The 20,866-nt window shown below is 48.4% G+C and overlaps 1 protein-coding gene across 1 annotated transcript in view; it reads right to left on the bottom strand.

Annotated features, from left to right (window-relative positions):
* Nucleotides 1-20,866, bottom strand: part of ANTXR2 (ANTXR cell adhesion molecule 2) — an 80,801-nt gene that overhangs the window by 14,926 nt on the left and 45,009 nt on the right. Inside the window, exons 11-15 of the mRNA XM_054392260.1 lie at nt 19,840-19,935; nt 15,678-15,719; nt 14,677-14,769; nt 10,711-10,878; nt 10,369-10,449 (exon numbers count right to left, since the gene is read on the bottom strand). Coding sequence (XP_054248235.1) covers nt 10,369-10,449; nt 10,711-10,878; nt 14,677-14,769; nt 15,678-15,719; nt 19,840-19,935 — 480 coding nt within the window. The remainder of the gene's footprint in view (nt 1-10,368; nt 10,450-10,710; nt 10,879-14,676; nt 14,770-15,677; nt 15,720-19,839; nt 19,936-20,866) is intronic.

Below are 20,866 nucleotides of genomic sequence, written 5' to 3'. Positions count from 1 at the left end.
TTTCCCTAGGGATGCCCCTTGCTGCAGCGCCAGTCATGCTGTCAGCTGCATCACAGACCACAGTTGGCCATGCTTCCCCCCCTCCCCCCCCCCCTTTTTTTGTTGTAAGAAAGAAAATGAAGCTGCAGCAGAAAGAAAAAGAAAAATAACAGCTAAAGAAAAGCCAAGGCTGGCTCACTGCCAGAGATGCTGGGAACTACCAGTTCCTCCTCTCTTCCCATACCCTCTGATGCCTCCACATTCATCCCTCAAACCCAAGCAGCTCCACACAAAATCAACTGGGCACAGCCTGGTTCCCTATGGAATGATGATCCCTGGGGAGCACAGCATCATGGCTACCAAGCATGTCCATGGGGAGCTTGTCCTGCCCAGGGAATACCCTGACGGCATCCTGCTCTGCCTGGCCACTTCTTACAGGACATTCACAGGCACCGTGAGGTTGGTGGAGCCTCCTCCATGCTGTGACAAGCATCAGGCTCAGCCCTGCTGCCGCCTGGCCCCTCCACCCTGCAGGGAAGCCAGGACACAGCACAGCCATGCTGGGCCGGCAGCAGGGACAGCATGGACGGGCAGGGCAGGGCAGGACAGTGAGCTTGGCTGCTGAGACACCTCCACACCCCCCGGGCAGGGGCATCTTCCACAGAGCCTGGCTGGAGGACAGGACAGGAGCAGCGGAGGGCTGCAGAGGCAGCGTGGCCGTTGCAGCTAAGTGTGCAATTGCATTTTCAACGTAATTAGCTGCCTAATTGTGCGCCTAGGCCGGGCTGATGTATTTGCACGTGCACCTAATGATGATTTATCTAAAAGCTTTCTGGCCAGAATGCTTCGTTCTGCCACCTAGCAGAGGCATTCCTCACAGGGAGAGCTGGGTCCCAGTGGTCACTTCCCCCATGCCAGTATTTCAAACTGAACTCCTCTTAGCTTGGGGGTTTTCCACAATGCAAGCTGGCTGAGCAACAGGAGAACTCCAGACAGCAATGTTACTGGACAACAGGCACAGTGCAGCACAAAACAGCTGGGAAAAAAGAAAAATTCCAGGGGAAAGGCCAGGGTGAGGTTACTAAAGGAAATTTCCACACAAGGCTTCCAAACAGTGCTGATGTTGGAATCTCCAGTGGCGTGGCTGTCACACAGTAAGAACTTGTACCAGCAATCACCAAGGTCAAAAGGGAGCTTCTTCCAGTAACACCAGAGGAGCTGCAAGGGCAGCAGCTTGTGTTGAGGCAGGGAATGCCACCAGTGCAGTAGGCAAGAACATCACAGCAGCACACTTAGTGTGACCTACCCAAGCAGTGCAGCACTGCAGCTTCCACGGCAGCTGTGGAAGGGGTTTGGTCACATTTCCTTTTACTTAGGTAACCATCCTCCCTTAGGATTACTCAGCTGCATTTTAACACAAACTGGCTCACCTCAGACCCTGTGAATGCTCAGGACCAGCCAGGCCACACAGCAGCCAAGCTGCACTGCAGTGCTGTGGCAGTGCCTGTTACCTTCCCACAGCAAAACCCTTCTGAGCCTGCAGCCTCCGCGTGCTCTGTTCGGTGCATGGTGTCAGAAGCACTTACTGCACAAGCAGAGATCTGTGTTTCTTTTGCCACAGACAATAAATCTTTAGTGCCTTCTCTTGATACGCATCACTCCACTTGCTCTCAGGAGGCACTCTACGTCTCTCTTTCCCTCTGCCTCTTCTAACAAGGTCACTTTCCAGCGATGAAACAACTTTTCCAGAAGGTATCGTGTTCAATAATTAATACCTACTGATAACAGCTTCCCAAAGCAGTGCTTTAAAATCCTAATGCAGGCTCCACACAAACTTGCAGCCCAAAAACCCCTTAAAATAGACTTGAATACCACATCTGAAAATATCAGTTCAAAACCAAAATGCCTGTGACTGAAGTTACCTCTGATCCAAACACTCCTGCCACCAGCACAGCACTGCCAGTCACAGAGTTAAGTCAGCAGCAGGCACAAGACAGAAAGTTGAGTTTTAACATGGAACTGCCTTATAAATCAGGTATAATAAATAATTACTTCAGCTGAAGCCCAGTTAATAAACTTTTCTGCTCCTCAGACAAGCCCTTGGAGGACATTTTGCACCATTAAATGTCTGGTTTAGAGATCTGCAGGGGGAGGCAAGTGCCCCAGGTCAGGATGGGCTGTCAGGTTAATCCCCAGCTCCTGTTGCTCCAAGCAGTCTGTATGTGGTCTGCAGGTGAACAGGCTGGAGCTGAACTGGAGCAGCATGCCAGGAAATGAAGGGGTTTCTTAAAATGCTTCTGACCCAGACCACTCAAACCTTTCAGAGTCAGAACACAGAATCCCAGCTGCCATTTGAGCCATAGCTGTTATATTTATCTAGCACATAGAAAACAGCTTTCATTCACGAAAAATGTTACACTTGGCAGGGACTGAAAAGATGAAAGGGTGTAAAGCTCCAGTCCAAGCTCAATGGCTTTGTGCTGTGTATTGATTTGTCTGTGACTAGGAGCAGTGCTAAGCAGATGCAATTGGCCTTGATATCCACACAGAGCCCAAAACTTTACAGGGAAAGCTGGACAAAGAAGCAAAATCTGGGGGCAAAAGGGGAGGCTAAACTGCAGTTCAGCTTCATAGGTCTGAGAACTTTTAAATGCCTGCACACCAGAAAAGGAAATGCTAGGAGCAGGAAGGACTTGCAAGGGAAAAACTGAGGACACTGTTGTGCTCTGCTCACTAAGGGTCAAGGGATGCAAGTCCATGACAGACAGGAAGGTTTTAGGAGCCACCTATGTGCATAAGTCCTTGACAGGTGTTTCAAGGCTGAACTAAGTGACATTTGCTCTATCTTTTTTAATTTTTTCTTTGTTTCTCCTCAACAGAATGGAAGGGATGGTAACTAGCTTAAAACAAAACACCTGGCATGGTTAGTTCATTCAAAGGAACAAGTCAATGGCAAAAATACCAGAAAGGAGCCAGTACTGTGCCATCTTCTCCCCAGTTAGTACCTACATCCATTAGCAGCTTCTTTTACTCTGCCAACCACAACTAAGTGCATACCACTGCACTTTGAAAGCAATAAGACTTGAGAAGCTGGATCTAGAATGTGTAGAATTCACAGAATTCTAACTGACAGAGTCCTAGCTCCAAGGGAAATGCAGTCCCTTACATTACTGCTCCTTTACACCTTGCTCTTCTCCCTCTTTTAAATGTTATCATCAGAGAAAAAAAAAATTATCTTTCTTGGTCACCATCATAATCTTAACAAGATGCCCCATCAGGTCCATTAGGATCTGTGTCCATCTGCCTGGGCTACATCTGTGTGGCACTACCAGAGGGGACCCATGTCTACTGCTAATGCCTGGCAGACTGGCTGCCAGGCCTGCCCTGCACAAACCAAGGTCCTGCCCATCAACTGCTGACTCACCCTGGCTGCTGATGGGCAGAAGCCTTTCTCCACAGATGTTAGTGATGAAATCAGTGCCCTGTGGCCAGCTGTGGTAGATATTCCAGGTTTAAGACAGCCATGCAAAGCTCTCCTGTGGTGAGGCCATGCTAGGTGAGGAACTGGACAACACTGGAGGAGAGAAGGAAGCAGCCCTGGCACGAGGATGTGCCCTAAGAGCTCTCTCCAGGCCAAGCAGTTGTTCTCTAGTAGGAGCAGACAGGATTTCTCTGTGATTTAGAGTGGGGATGCTTGGGTTTGCTGGGCAAGTCCTGTCACACAGCCAACTAACACCCTGTGGTACTCAGGATGTGAACGTTTTCAGTCCTACATAATCAACTTTCTTCTGGATTCATACTCTGCTCCCTAAAGATACCCATCCATCATTTTACAAGCATTCCAAACTTTAGCAGGTTTATGTTGCACTGTAATGCACAATAATGTATCACCCATCCACTTGGGCACAGAGAGATAAAAATGTGCTGCTGCAGCCTCTGCTCTTCCCACCTGCCTCTGCCCTCTCTGTCAGACTGTAAGGGATTTGTATTTCAGACCACTAAAGAATTTCTGTGGTTTCCAGTGGAAAAAAAAGTGATAAAGAATGCCAAGAAAAATCTTATCCTTTTTAACTTGATGACAGTGGGTCTGGATGGCTAGACTAAGTGATAAAGGCAGAGCAACACTGGAGGAGAAAACCACAGCTAGGAAGCCCTCTCAAAAATAAAGTCCCTGGCTGTCTCTGAGTGATGCTGAGCCCTGGATTGCAGCTGAAATGCTGACCTCAGAGGGTCACATTCAACATTCTTCAAGGGCTAAAGGTCAGTCAAACTGTTCCTTATCATCTGGTCAGCTATGCCACCGAGCCTGCCGAAGGAAGAGCCTGAGCTAAGTCCATTGACACTTCCAATGATTGATTTTCATTTAGCATTTGTCCACCACAGTTATCAGAAGGTGCAAAATTAATGTCAGAATGACTTGGAAGGCATAGAGCCACCTGCATCCACATGCACCGTGACATGTAGCAGCTTTAATAACTCTATGGCACTGAATTAATCTTTTTAAGACTGTCTTTAAGTTACATGAAGGCTCTGACACAAGCCATCAAAAAACAGCACACACAGTATTAAAATTAAATGCTAAGGCTGAGGGTGTGCCATTATGTCACACTGTTGAGGGACAAAACTCAAACGTACTTGAGACATCCTAATTTATGGAAGGACCCTTAAAGTGTAATGGGCTTTGGCAACATATGGCACAGAGACTTCTGCTGCTAGGCAGCAGCTTCCCCTTCAGCCATGGTGGGCAAACCGCCTGCGTTACTTGCAGGCACTCTGTGAAGATACTGCAGTTCACCTGGTCAGAAAGCCTGCCCGAGGAAGCCCCCTCCCTTGACCATGCTGCAAACCTACTTGTTCAGGTTTAATTGTTTATGGATCTTCTGAGTTCATAATGGACTCTGACATGAAGAAATTTATTTCAGAACAAAACCAATTCTGCAGTATGGGAACGCAGTAAAGTTCCTGCAGAAGCAGGAACTGTAATTTCCACAAACCTTTCCTCTTGATTACAGACCTGGAGCCCAAGGAAGGCAAAACTCACTTGTTTCTGTCACCACCTTTCCTGTCCCAGAGCCTCTCTGATTCCTGATTGGTTGAATTACACTTTGCTTTAGGCAGCAGAAGACCTAGTAGACTTAGCAACAGAGATGTTCCGCTGTCATTCAGAGAGGACTTAGAACAAAGGGCTCCACTGCCATGTGTGGGAATAACCATGTAAAAAATCCTTTGTATGAAAGCGAATGCTGCAGAAATTTATAGCACAGTTTGCACAAAATTCAAGCACCAGGACTCAGTCACAGGTTTTTGGTTTATATGCTCAAATCGCCTGCAGGCAGTACCTGAGTAAACCTTGCTGCACCATTACTGGGGTTTAACCTGTAGCTATGTGGCAGCAGCTATGGAGAGCTGCTCCTCTCTTCACTGTGGAAGCCCAGTGGTAACTTGAAGTAAGAAAAAAGGGAAAGTGAGATCCTGAAGGTTAACTCAGCAGAACTGAGAGAGAAAAGTGGAGATGAGTCTGTCTGAATGGCCAGGGGCACACAGAGACAGGTGCTGCACCTTTCATCTGCAGATGGGACATTTCCCTTGGGCAGATAACCCAGCTACAGGGCACCTCTCATGGCAATGGATGCATGCCCCTGTCAGCACCACCAGAGGCATGCATGGTTCTGTTGCAGGCTGACCCTTTGCACAGAGGCTCCCATCAGCTGTGGCCAGAGTGCTGCCTCGGCCGGCACGGGAGCTCTTCCTACAGAGCTGTGCAGTGTGTGAATGCACATAGCAGAGAGGCCATATGTCCCCAACATCCCAAAAGAGCATCTGATGCTGATATGTAGACAGTACGTTAAGGACCTTCCTAATTAATAACCCAGATTAAAACCTCTTGGCAATCAATTAAGATTAATGACAGAAGTCATTCTCTATCCCCCCATGCCCACGTCTCCGGCTGTGAAAACCCTGGGTTGTGAAACTTTAATCCTGTTATCTGCTGCCTTCTTCATCTGCAAAGCTGCAGATTAACGCAGCAGACATCATGGGGTGTGCAGGCAGCCACCTGGGCAGCTGCCCTACTTTCTGCAGTTAATGCAAGAGGCACTAATCTGGTTAGCAGCACAGGACTAGTTCACCAATCTGCATGCCCAAGACAGCTAAAGCTGTCACATCTCTTCTGGAGAGTGGCGACCCAGTGAACCTGGCAGTGTTCTTGGGGCTGCTTCTAGAGGATGGCTGGTGGCCATTAGCTGGACTAAAGAGACGCTCAGGCTAACAGGTTCTGCGTGAGGGCTAGGCCCACACTGGGAGCTCAGTTAGATACCTTCTCAAAGCCAGGCAGTGGTTACGTGTTGCTGGGCTGACTGCAATCCACACCATAAAAAAGAAAAGAGATATCATGAGGAATCAACGAAACAACTTTGTGCTTCCAACAGCAAGTGTTCTGCCAACAAAATGGTTTCTGTTTAGTACAGCTTGCTGGGGGGGAACCCTCATGCTCTTTACGTGGTGGAGAAGGTACTGGACAGCTGTAGCAAATCCATACTGCACCCAGGAAAGACTAATTTGTCCTTCCACAGCAGCAGCATCTTGTGCTGCCAGCACCAGCACAGCACTGAGTATGTGGCATGCCGGGCACAGCACTATGTGGCATGCTGGGTATGGCCACTGATTGCATTTGGGGAGGCCTGAACTGCTCCTCTTTCAGCCAGCTGTTGGTAAACTAATAAAGGGAGTAGGAATGGTGGCCACTCAGCTTTTTCAAACACTACTGCAGCATGCCATGGCTTCACCAGCCCTGCAGCCTGCTACTGGCTCACAGGTGGAGCAGCAGTTGCTCTCCATCCTGGTATTGCCCCAGAGCCTGGCACAGGGTCCCTCAGAGCTGCTCTGGCCAGCTGCCTCTCTGGTCACACCAGGTAAAATGTCATCACGTTAAAAATGCCAAGTAGATGTGTGTCCTTCTGCTATCTGCTGCATACAAGTGATTGCACTCACACCAATTAATTCTGCAGGCATGTTCTAAAAAGAGCAGCAGCACTCATCTGCACAAAGGGAAGCATTGCCAAAGTGCCTGCCTACGCAGGTGGGAACTCTCCTTGTTTCTCCTAGCACTGGAACAAGGGCGCCTCTGAATCACAGTGATGGCTGCTGCCACTCCTGACTGACAGCACTCAGCTGCTGACAGAACCTCTCTGGCTGGGGTGGGCAGCCTGCAGCCCCGCTCCAACAGCTCGAAGCTGGGGCACCCGCTTGCAGTGAGGTTCCTCTTGGAGGAAGTGCCACGACCCAGAATCTTCTGGGTCTGCGGCACAAGAAAATTCTACTAATTGCATAATTCATAATCAAGCTTCTCTCCTGGCTATCACTCACGATCACTTCTTTTGCATACCACAGATTCTTGCCAAGTAACATCACACAGATGTTTGTGTTGAGTCTGCAGCTCTTTGCCACAGAAGAATCTTTAAAGCAGGTAAATGCTAACAGGCTTTAAATTAGAGCCAGTTAAGCATCTTCTTTTTATTTAGCTGGTTTGTAACTTTATAAAAACTGAAAGTATTTGACAGTTCTGCTACAGAAATTCTTCTAGAATTAGCTAGAATTTTTTTTCCCTTTTACCAGTGCCACACATTCTCATCCTGACAGAGCAAACTCCCAGGCCTGAGCTGCTTGTGGGCTTCGAAGCCATGCATGTGTGTAACTGCCCATCACAGGGTCACACAAAGCACTGCAACCTTCAGCTGCGAAACAAGCACCAGGACATAGAGACCAGAATGGGACCTAATGCTGGCACTGTGAACCTGTGCCAAGTTCTGTTCTCCTGCACCATTAGGCTCCCTGGAAGGGGTGTTCATCAGTGCAGGGACAGTGGCAGCCACACCTCTGCTGCCCAGCCTCACACTGTGCCTGTGGGGTGCCAGAACCTCCAGTCAAAGGACAGGTGACTACTTTAGCAAAGGAGCCCAAAACTACTGCAGCTCTTAAAAAAAAAGGAAAGCAAGTATAACCAGAAGGTCAAGGGCAGGTGATGCATCATTTATAAATTATCTTGTTAGTGCTGAAAACAAACGTGGCTTTGAAAACAAAACCTCCTGCTGTGGGCTCGAGGATGTTTGATGGGAGCCCTTCAAAAGGCTTCCAGGCTTAATGGAGGCTGTTTATGTGGGGACTCCGATCTGTACCTGCTGTCCCCTGTTACTCCCTGGAAACTTGGTGGCAGATGTTGCAGCGTTAAGTTGTCTCTGAAGTGGCTCTCTGTCCTCATCTCCCCACCACAACAGAGTCAAACTGTATTAGATCTCTTTATTTGTGCCCGAGGCATGTTTGGGAGCACAGCTGTGTCCACCCCCACTCTACCTTTAGTGTTTCAGCCCCCAGGCGGCAAATGTGAGACCAAAACTGTTCTGCCACTCTCAGCCCCAGCTGCTGACAGTCCTGCGGCCTCGCTGTGGGCCGGGGACGGCGCCGCGTGCCCAACAGATGTCGGTGACAACCTGCTCGCTCACACCTGGACAGCCCTCCCTAACCTCCTGCACTGCTCACTGAAAGATTGATGACTCCCAGGACTTCCACCCACAATCAAAGCTGCTTGGCTCCACCGCCTGCAGCCCCCAAACTGGGCCACCCTCAGCACTACCTGGCAACACGGCAGAGGTGGGTGAGGAGAGAGAAAAGGAAGAAAAAGCTCGCTCTGCTTTGATACTTCATGCCCAAATTTCAATTATTTGATCAAGGGCTTGAATTCAGCAGTGAATTCTTCTACAAACAGCAACTACCAAGTTCTTAAACAATCAAAGACAGACAACAAACCAGCCACAGCTGCTGTCTCCCGAAACACACTGCCCGGGGACGTGGCTGTCCTGCTGTAGCTGCGGCTGCTCCTCCTTTCACTGCCCTACACCCACAAGGGGATCTCCACTAGCAAGTGAAGAATAAGTACATTTTTTTCCCCCAAGATGTAAAATGCTGTACCAGACAGAAATTGCAGTGTCACAGGTCGTACCTTAACAACTGCTGCTTTAGATTTTACTCATCAGTACAAACTCTGCTCCTCTCTTCAGTGGGGATACTGAAGAGGAGTGACCTCCTTCTCTGTTTAATAAACCAAGGTGCTGGACAGGGTCTTCCTGTGAGGCCCCAGAAAGGCAGGTGCCTGACCACAATGGCTCAGCAAAGCCTGCTCTGGCAGTTTTTACAGGAAATTACCTCCTTCGTGGTCAGAAATCCTCACAGGAGGGCCTGCCTGACAGGTATTCAGCCTGTTCAGACACCACCACCCTCTTTATCCTGCACTTACCTGCTGCAGTGTACTGTCCCCTATCCTTGTGTGTACAGCTGTTGATACAGGTAACCCTCCCATGTAACAGACACACAGGCTAGGATCAGAACTCCAGCATGGGACTGTGCTCCCTGCTGCCAGCACTGCCCTTTGTCATTCTGCTTCTTCCAACACTTGTCTTTGTCTTCATTAAAGTTCTCCTTTTCTGTCTTTAGAGCAGTACCAAATTTCCTCCCAGGAGATCATCTCAACCCCTACCACCTCAACCCCCTCTCTGCATCCCTCTAGCTCTTCAGTGGCATCTTAGGCACTGCAGAACCAGCTGCCGCTTTGCGGGAAGGGACAATCTGCTCTGTCACACCCACCGGGGACCAGTTTGCAGAGACAACGGTGCTGCTGCCTCATCTAAGGGCAGCCATTTGCTCCTGAGTCTGTTCTGATGTGCCACAAACAGGAAGTGGAATGGCCCCTGGATGAAAGATCAGTTTCCTGAGATAAATGCTAAAGTTTCAAGTAATGCTGTCATAAGGAGCAGCAGCCAGAAATGCAGAGTCACTGCAGAAGGCCCAGGTAACACCTCTGCTTCCCAGCCAGAGCCTGCTTCCAGGTGAAGGCTGCTTTGTCATGGCCCATGAGTGTATTAGAAGCAAGGACTGTGAAAAATAAGTTTCCTCACCCTTTCTTTTTCCTGTGAAAGTTGCTTTGGCAAGAAAGGCCAAAGCCATGTGAAGCAACTTGCATGGAAGTTATTTGTGGTCACTGCAATTTGATGGGGTTTTAGCACTGATTGCCAGACTCCACTCTTACAAACAGCTGGATATGACAGATCTGGGGGTGTGTTAGAGAACTGGGACTGAAGGAACCTTGTGCTCTGGGTTTGTTTTCCAGCTGAACACACACACAATATGCAGAACCCTTTGCTTGCAGAAGATCTGTGGGTTTGTAACAAGATGCTGTGATGCATCTTTTAGTGCCCTTTGTTCCTCAACCCACTCTTTTTGCTGTTGTACCATTCTTAGGTGCTTTCTTTAGCTATGGTCAGGGAATGACCAGTGCTCAGCAGCTGTTAGAGCCTGGCTGCAACATGCCCCCCTTCACCCCCCGTGCGACGCACAGACCTCATCTCCTTGCTGCGGCCGCATCAGCGAGACTCTGTCGTACTGCCTGCGCAGCAGCGCCCACAGCGCGTCCAGCCGGCCCTGCGGGGAGGAACCGTACAGGTCAGGGCTCACTGCTCAGGGCTCACAGCTCAGGGTAGGCACAGAGCCAGCAGGGCACACAGCGAGATTCACTGGCAGAGCTCAGCACCAGCCCCTCCAAGTGTGCAAGCAAAGTGCAGAGGTGGGCTGTGGCCCATCCCAAAGAGCTGTGTGGTGCTGCTCTGCCCCACCGGTGAGTGGTGAGTGCTCAGCACATCGAGGGAGGAGAGGGAAGAGGAGCACTGAAGACTAAATGATTACCTTAATTGGCGTGTACCACTTCTCCTGAATGGCTGGTGAGGTAGGCTTTGGTTTGGGTGGTTTAGGATGGAAAGGTTCTTCTGATTCTTCTGGTAGTTTCACCACAGCATTTTTTGCCTTTTCTAATCTAGCTCCCTCCTCAGTGGATCCTTTATCACCCCAGCGCACCTAGGTAAAGGCAGAGTTTTGACATAAATGCAGGGCAGGCAAAGGATGAGGAAGCTGTTGCAAACACAAGGAGCTGGAAAAGTTTAAATTGAGAAGAAGTTCTGAGTAGACAAAAGAGGAAGTACTGAGGAAGATGTCCCCTCTTCATTTTCAATGACAAGCAGTCTTAGATACATTTGTAACTGTGAGTCAAGAGAACTACTGACAAAATCTAGCATGCAGGACTCAGGGTCTATAGGAGACAGGAAATCTAGGAAATCTCCTCTATTAATGATGTAAACCTATCATTTCCAGAAGCTCTGACTTATCCTAAAATACCAGACCTTAGTCTGGCACCAGTAAAAGCCTGGCTTTCCGTCACCCCAGGCTTCCTAACAAGGCATGCTTGTTGAGAACTTCAGTTGTGATGACAGAAGGCAAGACTTGAGCAAGGGGTAGCAGAGGCTCCCTGAAACCACCCAGGTTTTAAGCGGTTCTGCAGGAAGCTAAATACTGGAGGAGAATGCCGATGAAGCACTGACCTGCTAGCAGCCTGTGTTTTCTCTCTGCCGCCATATACAAAATAGATAGAAAGGGTTCAAAGAGAAAGGAAATCTGGATTGTTGCTGCTGGTGAAACAGGCACCTATTTCCACTCCCATAAAAGGTTGCACCTATTATGCTGTAAAGAGGAAATACAGGGGAAAACCCTTCCCTCTGAGAGAAATTATTTGTCCTGCCACAGTCATCTTAATTTCATCTGGAAACACAATGCAGCAGTCTGAGCAAGGTGTTTGCTCTTCTGTATGATGCAGAGAAACAAACCTGAACAAGACTGTTACTTACCACCCAAACAGAGTATCTAAGACTGGCTGAAGTTTGAAAGCTCTGAGGAAAAGTGGCCTGGATTATTTTCAGTGCAACACTTCCTAAATCTTGCCCTCTGCTACAGTCTGGCCTGTAAGGAGGACCTGGTAGACCCAAACCCAGGAAATGAAATTCCAACATTACCTCTTGGGTAAATGTGACACACTGATGGGTCATGAAATTGTGGCTGGGAAACAACTCTTACTGTAGGACTCCACCAGTGCTCCTGGGTTTTGCAGGGACCTCCTGACTGTAGGAGGCCAGGCATGAAAAGAGAAGACTCCAAGTAAGAAAAATGAGAGAAGCCTGAGCTTCCCCCCCGAGGGACAGAATGAAGAGCACTGCGGGGTAGGTGGATGTCAGTTCTGCTTCACCACCTGCCAGTTCAGGCAAGTGGAAAGTAGGCAGAATGGATGGAACAACTCCACTGCAAAGGGGCACAAACCCCTTCTGCCTGCCAGCAAGATATGTCCCTGGTCTTCCCTCTGCTACCCAGAGGGAGGGAGAAGAAAGCTCTGGGTCTTGCTAGGGGCACAGTACTGTGCTGGGGTAACCATGCTACAGGAAGGGAGCAGGAAGCAGCCTGGCTGATAGCCTTAACCTCAGCACCACTCATGGGACCTGCTGATACCGAGGAGAATGATGTAGGTAAGGCAGGATCTAGGCACTTTCAGAAAATTAAATACCTTGGAGGAAATCTTGTGGGCTTCTCACCATCACTGCTGCAACCTCAACGGAGAGAACAAGAGCAGCAGGGTAGGACAGAGCCTAATTTGGTCTGCAGTGCTGTAACTCCTCTTGGCAAAACACAACCTGGCGTTTCTTAGGAGGGCTTGTTTCAAACCTTTCTGCTGTGGTGAACTTCACTGTTTGGCTTGCTTAGTGGTTTCCTTTTGTCACTGGGGAATCCTTCCTCTGCAATATTAGAATGGGCTTTCACCTCCAAGGAGGCCCTGCTGAGTCATTAAAATGCATCTGTATCTTTCACGGTGATCAATGGTACTTTTATGGTGGTTTTTATGAGGTTGTTAAAATGTATTTTAAACACTCTTAAAACCATTTAGATGGTGGATTCCTCACTGATAAAATGACCTTCTCCTTCAGGTGAAAGCAACTTCATGCTGAAGAAACCAGAATTTGTGGAGTCTGATAACACAGCTTTGACATAAAAAAATCCCTGCCTGTAATAGGGGAGGTCTAGAAATCATATCACAAACCTTTAAAGCAATGCAAAAGGCAGACCTAGGGAGGGCCAGCAACACTGGCTAAATTGTTCTGGGCTGTCAAAGAGGGGTGAAGCTCGTGGGGAAAGCAGCAGTGACAGTGTAACTGTAGGGCAGGAGCAGTAAGCTCACATGCAGTGCTTCATCTTCTCCTCCTCTCTGTGCGAGGAAGCTGCCAGAAGAATCAAGCCAGCAGAAGAATGGCAGAAGAAAATAGCAGAAAGAAAAACAGACACCTGCATTACCACATGAACTGAACATAGGGAACAAATCTAATGACTAGTCCAGCAGAGCCTTTGACTGTCAGGTAAGGGATAACCTCCCTTTGATGTGTTCACCTCCATCATCTCGTTAGCCTGGGTTAGGTTTCTCTCCCATTACCTCAATTGCTCTGCCCTGGTTCACCAAGCCAGCAAGGTGCTGCCATGAGGCAGTGAGAGGCAGGAGGTCAGACAGGGCTGTGCCTGCATTTCCAGCCCAGTGTTCCCTCAACCCCACTGTTACAGCTGCCTTGGGACAGCTCCACCTTCAAACGCTGAATGCCCAACCCCACATTTGTCACTATTCTCGGGTCCCACAGAAGGACAGACCCAGCCTCACAGAACCAGAGGCCTTTCAGGAGCCCCCGATTGTGATGTTAGCAATTTTAGTTCATTTACATCTTGAGCCCTCAGTCCTGCACAGATCATCACTTTCTGCTCCCTTCTCAGAGGAGGAAATGCTGCATTTTGGATGTGTGTTGAACTTGTGTTTCTTTATGGTACTGATGGGACTTGTGGTGATGAGGGAGCTGGTGGTTTTCTGGTTCATGGTGCAAGATGATATTTGCAAACTAAGGACTGAAAACCTGAAACTCCTCCTGGGGTCTCCTCATGGCTCCCATTAGAAACCCAGGTTTGTAGCTCCTTATGTTGGACAGGATTTTCTAGTTTGCCTTTGAAAGGTACCACATGATATGTTTTCTTTTTCTACAATCTCAAGTTCTTCTAAACGAGCAGTTCTGAACTCCTGAAGGAAACACATACAGGCAACACAACTTAAACTTGCCTGTTCTGCTGCTGCACTTGAAAAGACCTCAAGCAAAGCTGATTCTTAGGCCAGTACCTTTAGTTTCATCGAGATACATCAGCGTGGCCTAGGCAGGGATTTCAGACAGGGACAGTTTTCTAGACTGAAGCTAAAAACTGCAGAAAACTGCTCTGCAAATTCCATAAAAGCTGCCTTGCCTATAAAATCTGACATAAGGACGTGCCCATAAGGATGCACATTTCTCATTCCATTTTAATTAACATGATGCTATCATGTCTCTTCAAAGACAGGCCCTGTTGTCGCTGCGCCTTCCTCTGGGATCAAGCCTCTCCTCAGCGTCACCATTGTTAGTGCATTTGGCTGGCCCACACTTGGATGACTTCTGTTTCACTGTCATTTCTTCCAAAACATTCAGAAAAGGCTCTCACTCCCTCTCTCTTTCTCATTAGTTTGATGGAAAGAGCATGTCTTCAGGCAGCTATTCATAGTTCCAGTCAAATGGAACTACTGAAGGCTGTTCTTTCATAGGCAAGGTCAAAACTGCTCGATATGGTAAAACATTGTCCAAGGCTTGTGTCAGAGGGGAGGAAGCACACATGATGGCTTTGTGTTTTCTGCACACTTGCAAAGCCTTTGCCTCCCACCACCTGCAGCCTCAGAGAGCTCCTGTTCAGTCAACTGGCCAGGACACATATACAAACCTCCATTCTTTTAATTCCTCCAACTCCTCGTCCGCCGTAGTAGGAAGCATCCACTGTGGGCCACTTCTTGGAAGGCAAGGGCTCTTGTTCTTCCTCCTGTCAATAAATTCCAGTAACATTTACTTCACAAAGATATTTTGTTTCCCCTCCCACCCCCCAGCTGTCTTTTTGAGTCTATTTCACTGGAGTCCAGAGATACTAAGTTTTCCCATGTCAGGTGTGACAGATCAGGTATTTGGGTTCACCAAATGTTTGCCAAACAAAATCTGGCCATGTTCAGAAATATTTTTAATGTTCTTCAGGGGAGGAGTGTTGGTGGTGACTATTAGGAAAGTCCAAATGGGGACTCTGTGTTCTACTGACAGTTACTTGTTTACCTCATCCTTCTCCTTTCCAGTAACAAACATAAGCAAAATGTACACACAAAGGATATGCAGTGTCTTTGCTACAGATGCCTTTGAAGGGCCATCAGCTCTGCTCACTTGGTTTCAGCAGTGTTCAGCAGATCTGCAGACGAAGGTTGCACAACCTTTGTCAGACCTGCTCTTGGCTGCCTCAGCTCAACCCAGTGTGCCTGACCATGGACCTAAGTGTCTGACTGCACTTGGGCATGCTCAGATGGCTACATTGGGACACCAGAAGATCCTTTAGTGCATTATTGCTCATAAGAGGGAGAGAAATTCCCTTCTAAGGGTTCTTTGGTGTCTGCAGTGCCAAAGCTGGGGAAAAATGCTGTTTAAGTCACAGTAACAATCTTTAGATTGTTACACAAGAGCTACTCAGTCTTTCTGCTTGTGAAGCAATGATGTTCTACTCTCATGGGAAAAAGCCCCTCCATGTTTCTGTGGATTTTCGTGCCACACTGAGATGATTGAAACAGAACAGATTTGGATTTTGGCCACCCTGCTCTCAGCTTAAGGCTTCCTTTATTCTTTAGCAGCAAGGACAAAGAGCTGGACTGGCAGAGCACAGAGCAGTGCCACCACGTCACCATACCGTACCTCTTTGGGAGCTGGTGGAGGTGGAGGGGGATCCTTGATGACCTGGAAGAACCAAACATACAAAAGCATAAGGAACTGCACTGGCAACATCCAAAAGCCAACAGAAAACTCTAAGAGGGAACTGCTTCCATCTGAGCCCCCACATCTGCTTGCTAACTGGAAACTGCTGCTGCCAGGTCCCCTTGGGTATTGATTACCAAGGCCTTCTGGAGATTAACACCATCCATCTGATGGAGAATAACAGCCCCTGACTGCAGACACTCTCTGGGCAGATGTCTGCCCCTGGGCTTCCTGGCCGGATGAGCTTCAGCCGTTCCCAAGAACAGCCAGAGCTGAAACCCCCTGCAGGTCATTAGCAGCCTGGGAGAAGCATCCCAAGGTCTCTGTGAGGGCCACGATGCCTGCTTCCTTGTGCCATGATGCTGCATGGTTCTGGCCCCGTGACAAGTGTGAGAAGCCTTCTGGCGGCTCAGGCTTCACCTCGAGCCGTCTGAGTGGCTTCCGCCACTCTCACAGCTCAGATCCGATCCTCTAAGTGTGCACCAGCCAGCTCCATGGCTGCCTCTGCTGCTCCTGCCTGGGGCCTGCTCTCAGGAGAATTCGTTCACATCTCTCTTTCAGCCTCTCCTCACAGCTTCCCTGCTCCCTCTCACACACCTGCAGTCAGTCCCAGAGGGTTCCCAGTACTGAGGGAAACCCAGTGAGCAGAGTGCAGCGAGGGGAGTGAGGCAACAACTCTTTTAAATGATTAAAAGTGAATTCACAGCCTTTCTTCCACAAGAAAGCTAACAGGGAAGCTAAAAGGAAGTTCTTCAGTGACACTAACTTGAGTATTGTATAGAAATAGCTAAAAAACTACCCCAGGAATACAGAGTCTGTTCCTGCTGTGCCTTGGTGTTACACAAATGTAGCCAGACCGGCCCATGACTGACCCCTAAATCTCCTCATGCAGCGTGTTAAGTACCAGAATTGCAATGTCTTACTCACTCTGTACTATTAATGACAGCTCTTTCCTTTTCTCTACCACTGCCTATAAATAACATCACTGCACAAATGCATAGCATCATACAGAAAGCAGTGTGTTTGCCTTGGCCAATAATCTAGAGTTTTCCTTCTCGATTTACACCTGCAAGTCACAGTGCCACCAAGATAGTTACTGGTTACTGCCTTAAGCTCTGGACTTTTAGCACTGGGTACAGGAGTTCTATCAGGTAAGATAAATAACTTATGGCACCTTCGGAAACATTTTCCACAGTGCTTCAGGTTAAAGATACTGAATAATTCATTGAGCAAGCTCAGAGTACTTTGAGTGGAACTATGGATTTCAACCAGACATCCCTTTGCTGCCATGAAGCTGCAAAATCATGCCAGAAGTTACTTTTAAATCTCTTTTAAATATTTCCAGATACTTTTTTCTTCCCACACATCAGGAATTCTCAGAACACTCTAGAGAGATCAATTACTTAATTAGTGAAACATTCCCAAGAATCAGATGGGAATTACTGCCCTGACTTTGCAAGAAACCCCACCACAGAGGGATCCCCGGGCAGATTCTGAGAGATGCTGGGACACCAAGGAAGATTTTCCAAAACCTGGAAATACTAATTCTAACTGAAAGCGATTAAAAGATTGGGAATAGTAAAACAGTGCTTTTACTGCATTAAGGGTCACCTTATTGTATTTAATTCCCACTCTTATTTCCCTTTTGCCTGTCTCTAATCATTACTTAAAAAAAAAAAAAAGTATTCTCTGCCAAGACTGCAAGCTGCACAGGGCAAAGGGCCTGGAGCAGTATACATTAATGGTACTAGCACTCCACTCTCTGCTTCTACAGCTCTTAAGCCTTGCAGTCTCTCCCTAGCAAAGACAGCTCAGCCTAGTGAAGGTCTCTGTGATGCACACCAATGCTGGCTCAGGCCCTACGCCTGCTGATATTTATGGAATCAAAATTTCCCCCCCCTCGAGGATCCAGAAAAACTCCACTCGTTGGACCTCACTAGACTGCAAGAGCCACGAGTCAATGGCAGTTAGTGTCTGACTCCCTCAGCAAAGGATCCAGTCCTGTGCCAGCTGCCAAGCTCCCTCAAGTTACAGGGCAAACCTGATTTGCAGCTACCCAATACATTAATTAGCTGCTATTTCTAATAGCTTCAGAAAATGAAACTTGTTTCAAATGTGACAGTGGCGTGAGAAAATAATCTGCTTTGAGTAGCAGATCCTCACCCCTGCTGACAGAAGTGGAATGCAAATGCCTGCATCCTTATGTTTCCACAGGCTCCTCACACTCTCTCTCACACGTGCACACAAGGATTATTCTCAGTCCTGTGTGACATTCCAAGTGAAATCAGTGGAAAGCCACGCTTGGAACAGAGAAACCCAAGGCAGCCAGGCAGCTTTGGCAGAGAACAATGCAACTGCAGCCTGAAACTGCACAGACTGACCAGCACAATGCTGCACAGTAACTTCTCCTGAACTCCAGTCAGATTAAATACACAAGACTGCAAGTAACGCTGCTGCCTTACTAATCCCATGCAGAGATGGATTACTTCCTAATTTTGTTTGCATTCTTTTATTTTATTACCACAATCTCCAGGCAAGGCTGCATCTCATTGACTTAGCTGCAAAGAATGAAGACTCCAGTTTGGAGGAAAGCCGACTTCTTTACAAAAAACCCAACAAGACAGAGAAAAGTTTGTTGCTTCAGGCAGCAGTCCCTTTGATCTGCTCATTAACACTTCTCAAATGTTCCCATGATGCGGGCATTAGGAAATGTCAGCACCAGAGTCTGCAGCCAGCTTGACGCGATCATATGTTCTGATGGCGAGGGAAGAGAGAGGGAACTGTCAACAGAGAACTGCCGGCAGAGAAAGGGGTGGGGGGAGGAAGGAAGAGGAGTCCCCCTAGCCCAACCTCTACGTGTGCAGGGACCTCCTAGCAACGAGGGCTGCCCTGGCAAGAACCAGCTGGAGTTGTGCTGCTGGCCTGCAGGCAGCACAAGTGAGGCTCTGGACACTGACTCTGTTCTGTTCATACCACCTTTGGCCCCTCTCTCTCCAATTCAGTTCTGAAGCAAGGGATGCTTACAAGGTTTGAGAGCTGCTGCCTTATTCCTTATCCTCTGGCCCAACAAACCAGATGCTCTTCTCTGCCAGGGAAGCAGACTGGCAGGAAGGGAAGAGGAGGTCCTGCCTGGTGCTAGCATGCTGCCTCTCCTGTCAAGGACACTGGCACCAAAGCCCAAACCCACACAGCCAGAAGTGGCAACAACAACTAATGTAAGAACCTCTGCTGCAGGAGAGAGGGAAAAGGATGGAGGCACAGTCTCATCATCTGAGGAGAAGGCCAGCAGAACAAAAAGAGAGGAGGAGTCAGTAAGAAGTTCAGCGCAACAGTACGTGGGTTTGGAGCTCAGCCTTGCTGCAGCAAGGAGGCCTAAAAACACCTTTTCCTTTTAAAGAAACACTCAGCATATCTGTTCTCAGGTCATTTTTTTTTCAGTGTGTCCTGTCAGCTTACAGACATCCTGGAATACAAGAACAGCTTGTAAGCAATCTCCACCTCCCAAGTCCTCAGTTATGATTGAAACGGATGAATAATAAACTTCAGTAACTTCAAGACTCCAACACTTGAGAAGATGGAAGGAGAGCTGGTGGAACAGCTTTGCTGAGTGCTGCTAGAAGGATCAGGAGTGCACTCAGATGAAAAGAGATGCAAGGCATTATTTAGACAGTAAGGGATTTCCGACTGGAAAGCCCATCATGGAATACAAATACCAATTTCAGTCTAGTACTTTTAAAATGGTCCTTGATTTCAAGCCAGCATCTGCAGAGCATTCTGGCCAACAACTGTCAAGTAGCAGAACGGCTCCTGTCAGAGATGTCACAGGGGCAGGACCCACTGAACAGAGCACAGCAGCGTACTGATGCTGGTTCATGTGTGTGCACACCTCAGCCAGCCAGCAGCAAGGCCAGGGGTGCAGCCCACTGCTGAAACTGGTCTCCTCTGCCATTTACTGCCCACCACTGATCAGAAGATGGCTTCAGCCACATGGAACTCTCCTGATGCATAACCTATTTCCTGTGCTCTCTGTGCTTCCCAACATGGTACGAGTTACAATCATGAGTCACACATCCAGTGGCTTCTTCTCCTAGTCTTTACTCACCACTTTGCAGCAGAGGGGCCAGAACCACCAGAGCAGACCCAGTGCCACCAGCAGTAGCAGCACAAGAACAGCAATCAGTGCTGCTATGCCACTGGACTGTGAAGAAAGCAGAAAGATGGTGTCAGTGGATGCTGTGACTGCTGCTGCCTGCTTTCCTCACTCACCCCAAAACAGCTTCCTACTGACTACACAAATCCCAGACAAATTATTCCCCCTTGTTGGGTTCCGTTCTTGCCAACTGAGAAGTGGGGTTTAGCCAAATTCAGACTTGGCACAAAATCAGTGACACCCTCCCTTGTAGTCCCCCCAGTCCCACAAGTGCTGCAGAAGGCAGCTCGGATGCTTCAGCAGGAGCTGCATGTCACAATGGATGTGCTGAGTCAACACTAAAAAGAGGAGGAGGTGGCAAGATGCTGTTGGTGTTTCTCATTCCCTGCATATTCTGGGGCCTGCAAGTCCCAGGTGCTCCCAAGGCCTGCACACAGCAGTTCTGCTGGGTGGATTGAATTCAAAGTGACAAAACTCTGCAAGCTGCTTTCTCCTGCCTGCCTGCCTGCCTGGCGCCATGGGTTGTTGTGCAATGTGCTTGCTAGGGGAGGCTGGAACTTGTAGCTCCTGTCTACCAACTCGCCATCAGCTGCTCAGCTATCAGAATTAGTGGAACAATTCCAGCAGTGACCCATTTCTTGCAGTTGCCCATCTGCTGCTATGGAAACAGCAGTACTCCTTGTGTGGAGCTGGCTTTGTTGCAAGTGGATGAAAGGCAGGAAAAAAAAAAGGAAATAAAAAAGGATGCTCAGAAGTATGACATTTTTTTTCCTGACAATGCACATCTGTACTCCCTCTGCTTCCTGCCAGTGCAAACTTCTGACCACAGAGAAGCACTGTTATGAGTGCAGCAGAGGGAAGGCAGCATGCAGCCAGCAGTCTTGTGTGAGCTGACTGCTCTGGTTTCACCTTTCTGTGCAACCAAAGCAATCGTAAGAAGGACATGGGGACAGGGTTACCATGTGCTGTTTTGTCTAGA

Source organism: Indicator indicator, chromosome 25, assembly GCF_027791375.1.
Source record: "Indicator indicator isolate 239-I01 chromosome 25, UM_Iind_1.1, whole genome shotgun sequence".
In the NCBI taxonomy this organism is placed as follows: Eukaryota; Metazoa; Chordata; class Aves; order Piciformes; family Indicatoridae; genus Indicator; species Indicator indicator.
Note: the sequence above shows the minus strand (reverse complement) of the source record. Positions and strands in the feature narration are given on the sequence as shown.